General features: G+C 70.4%; 1 protein-coding gene across 1 annotated transcript in view; it reads right to left on the bottom strand.

Annotated features, from left to right (window-relative positions):
* Window positions 1-2,742, bottom strand: part of H696_04805 (hypothetical protein) — a gene marked incomplete at its 3' end in the record, with an annotated part of 3,878 nt that extends 1,136 nt beyond the window's left edge. The window contains exons 1-3 of the mRNA XM_009498670.1: window positions 2,430-2,742; window positions 1,456-2,229; window positions 228-1,112 (exon numbers count right to left, since the gene is read on the bottom strand). Of these exons, the coding sequence (XP_009496945.1) occupies window positions 228-1,112; window positions 1,456-2,229; window positions 2,430-2,678 (1,908 nt within the window). The 5' untranslated portion in view covers window positions 2,679-2,742. The remainder of the gene's footprint in view (window positions 1-227; window positions 1,113-1,455; window positions 2,230-2,429) is intronic.
* Between the last annotated feature and the right edge of the window lie 1,152 nt (window positions 2,743-3,894).

Raw genomic sequence — 3,894 nt, 5'->3', positions numbered from 1 at the left:
GGGGAGAGGGCGAGGAGAAGTGGGGGGGGGGGGGGCGGGGGGGCACGCCGTGAGGAGGGGGGAACAAGGGGAAGGGGAACAAAGGGGGGGGGGGGGGGGGGAAAGCCAGCATTAGCCATGATCGGGCGGGGGCGAGAGCGGGGGAGGGCGGGAAACCGGAAGTGGCCCGACGCAAAGGCCCATGCCAATGCACGGCAACAGCAGGGAACCCATATGGGTAGACGCACGATGCTGCGCTTGTGGCTGCGCCGGTAGTTGTCGTCACTGCGCATGAAGAAGAGCTGCTCGGTGGAGAAGCTCATCTTGCAGAACTCCTCGAAGGAGCGCCGGGCCTCGGCCGGCGCATGGCGCGCGAAGATGTCAAAGCGCAGGATGCGCCGCTCGCTGGAGTCATCGCCCGAGGAGCCGGGACCCGAGCCGAGGGCCGCATGGCTGGGGCGCCGGCCGCCGCGCGGGCCGGCCGCCGGCCCGGTGGTGCTGACGACCGACGTGGTGGTCGTCTCGATGGTGATCGAGGTGCAGGAGGTGTTCGGCGAGTTGCTGGCCGACAGGGACTCCAGCGAGTCGCCGATGAGGCTCTGCCCGCCGGCCGGCGCGGCCGGAGTGGCCACCCCGCTGCGGCCCCCGTGCGGGGTCCCATGCTCCAGCTGGGACATCTCGGTGGAGAAGTAGTGCTTGACGTCGGAGGTGTCGGAGTTGTTGGCATGGCGCGAGGCAAAGCCCAGGGCCCGGAAGCGGCTGCTGCCGCCGGTGTTCCCGGCGCTGCCAATGCCAGGGCCCCCGAGCCCGGCGGGGTCATCGGCCGTGCCGAAGCCGATGTACACGCCGGACGCGGTGCGGAAGGAGCCCGATTCGCCGGCCGGGTCGACCCCGGCCCCGGCGCCACCGGCCGACGTCAAGTCGCTGAAGAAGCTTTCCCGCGAGTCGGGCGAGTAGTTGGTCAACTTGCGGAAGAACCGCGAGAAGGACAACACATAGGGGAAGGTGAAGAGCCAAATGTTGCAGACAACAATCACCACCACCGTGACATTGGAAGAGACCTGGTGGTTCCAGTCGCCGACCACCGTGATGACGAAGACAATGAACCCCACCACGGCGATGCCGAGGAAGACCTGTTTGGAGGTGGCCACGGGGCGCGGCCGCACAAGGGCCCCAGGGGGACCCGGAGGCGAAGGGGGGCATGGTGCAGGGCGTGAGTCAGCTGGAGGGAGGGGGGGGATCGAGGGAGAGGGAGGGAGAGGGAGGGAGGGGGGGATCGAGGGAGAGGGAGGGAGAGAAGAAAACAGAGAGGGAGAGAGAAGAAAACAAAGAGGGAGAGAGAAGAAAACAAAGAGGGAGAGAGAAGAAGAAACAATGACAGACGAAGGACCCCGGGCCAAGGGGCTGCCCCGTGCCGAGCACCAAGGAGGCCAGGATGCCCGGCCCGGGAAGGCCAGGCGAGGGGAGGACACGCACACCGAGCTCCTGCTTAATCTTGTACACATCCCGGCGGTTCCACAGGATCCAGACCAGGACCAGGCCCAGAACCAGGCACACCATGGTGGACACGGCGATGACGGCCAGCATGTGGGGGCTGCACTCGCCGTCCAGGCTGCCCGGGAGGGTGGCCCCGGTGCGCGGGCCGATGTACCGGTCGGGATCACCGCCGCTGTAGAGCAGGGCAAAGGACAGGACCATGTTGATGGCCACCATGGCCGTGTAGATGGCGATCTGGGCCCACCAGGGGGAGATGGTCTTCCGCCAGTAGACCACCCGGCGCAGGCGTTGGATGTCCTTGCGGATGTGCTCCGGCATGGACCGGTCGTCGAGGGTGTTCAGCAGGTCGTCGGTGGCGTGCAGGTGCGACCCGGTGGTGGAGGTGAGGCTGCGGTGGGTGCTGGCCGGCCGGTCACCGGTGCCGGATGCCAGGGGCAGGGTCGTGTCGCCGGTCAGCCCGGTCACCGGGCCCAGGGCCTGGCTGGAATGGGGCGACACCACGCCCAGGGGGCTGTGCTTGTCCGGGGAGCCCTTCACCTCGGACAGGTCGTCCGAGGAGGAGGCCGTGCCGGAGAAGGGCGGCGAGTGGGGCGGCGAGGAGAGGGACTCCATGGAGGCACTGGACCCGGGGGTGTCGTCGATCTCCGGCTCGCCGTGCGAGGACCCGCCGCCCCCGACCACCGACGATGTCGACAGGGTCAGCGAGTGGAACTCATTCTCCAGGTACAGGAGAAAGCCTCGGCCAATGACCGGCTACCAGGGACGAGCGGGCACATGCGTGCGGGGGGGGGGGGCGCGCGCGCGCGGGGGAGCGGCCACGACGGCCGGAGGCATCGGACGATGGTCAGGGGCGGTGGTGGGGAAGCAGGGCCGGGCGGGGCGTGCAAAAAGGGGACATGCGCCACACATGTGGCCTGCGAGGAGCAGGCGGGGGGAAGAAAGGTGGGACATACCAGCGACCAGAGGATCGGGAAGCTGTTGATGACGGCGAAGCTGAAGTGGCAGTCCGTGCGGGGATGGTGGTCGGCCAGGGCCACACCGACGGAGGTCAGCAGGCCGGCCGCGGCGCTGACGGTATTGTGCCAGGCGCCGCGCGTGCGGACCGGCTCATGGTGCAGGCGCGAGAAGTAGAGGGCGCCGCAGATGACCAGCACCGGCCCGAGGACCATCAGCATGAAGTCCAAAAACCAGATGGACCCCATGGCGACCGTGGAGGCTGTGCGAGTGCGGCTGGGTGTGGGCGGCCGTGGGGGAGATGGGAGGGGGGGGGGGGGGGTGCGCGTGCGTGCGTGCGGATCAACCGGCGGCGGAGTGCGGGCGGGCGCCGGGCGGCGAAGTGGTGCAGGTGGTGGCTATATAGTTGGGACGGCGGCTGTGGGTGAGGCAGTGGTGGCGGCGGCGGCGGCGGCGGCGGCAGCAGCAGCGGCGGCGGCGGCGGCAGCGGCAGCGGCAGCTGGCCAAATCAGGGTAGAGATCCGGCGAGCTCGGCCTACTCCCGTGGGGCAGGGATGGCGCGCGAGGCAGATCGGTTGGTGGCCCCGAGCAGGCGGAGAGGATGCCAGGAGAGGGCAGCGAGCAACAAGGCCAGGGGAGGGCCTGCGAGGAAGCGACGCGGCCGGGGAGCGGCGGGAGGCTGAGCACCAATCGACCGACAGTCGGGGAGTCACCAGAGAAAAAGAAGGGGCAGAAGGAGCTGGGCAGCGAGCGGAGAGAGAGAGAGAGAGGGGGGGAGGGGGGGCGGAGGCACAGGCACCCGGCGAGTTGTAGGGAGGGCGGCGGTGGCAAGATCGAGTGGGGAGGTGCCGGGATGGCGGCCAGTTCGTCCGGCGTCGGGGGCCGAAATAGCTCGCCCACAGTGGGGCTATATACACGGAATCGCCGGGGCCCTGGCGGGATCTACCTCCTGCCCTCCGCCAGGCGGGGATGCCCGGGAAAGCCGCGCATGGAGATGCCCGAGGGGGTCAGGGAGGGCGCGGGCAGCGAGCACGCGCCGGCGCAGGGTGCGCCCCCCATCACGGAGCGCCCCCGGCGAGGAGCAGGTCGCGCGGGGAGATCCGGCGGCCCGGGGGCCACGGCCGGGCCCGTGCCGGGGAGGGGGGCGGGGGCGACGCGGGGAGAGGGGGCAACATTCTGCCATCGCGGGGGGTCGTATCCCCGTGGCGGCCGAGCGGACAGCATCTGCGCCCGGCGGGCCGAGCGAGCCCTCCGGCGGGATGGCGCACGGGCGCCGAGGCCAGCCCCCTCCCGCGCGAGCGCGGGCACGCCGGCGAACAGCCGACCCCCTGCAGCAACTGCCCAAGGCGTGGGTATCCAGGGGGGAGGAGGAGGAGGGCCTTCGACCGGGCTTAACGAGCCTCCCCACCAATCATTCGGCCTCGCCGGGCGGCCGGGTGCTCTGGCGTCGTGCACTGGGCAGGG

This window comes from Fonticula alba (genome assembly GCF_000388065.1).
Source record: "Fonticula alba strain ATCC 38817 unplaced genomic scaffold supercont2.8, whole genome shotgun sequence".
Lineage (NCBI taxonomy): Eukaryota > Rotosphaerida > Fonticulaceae > Fonticula > Fonticula alba.
Note: the sequence above shows the minus strand (reverse complement) of the source record. Positions and strands in the feature narration are given on the sequence as shown.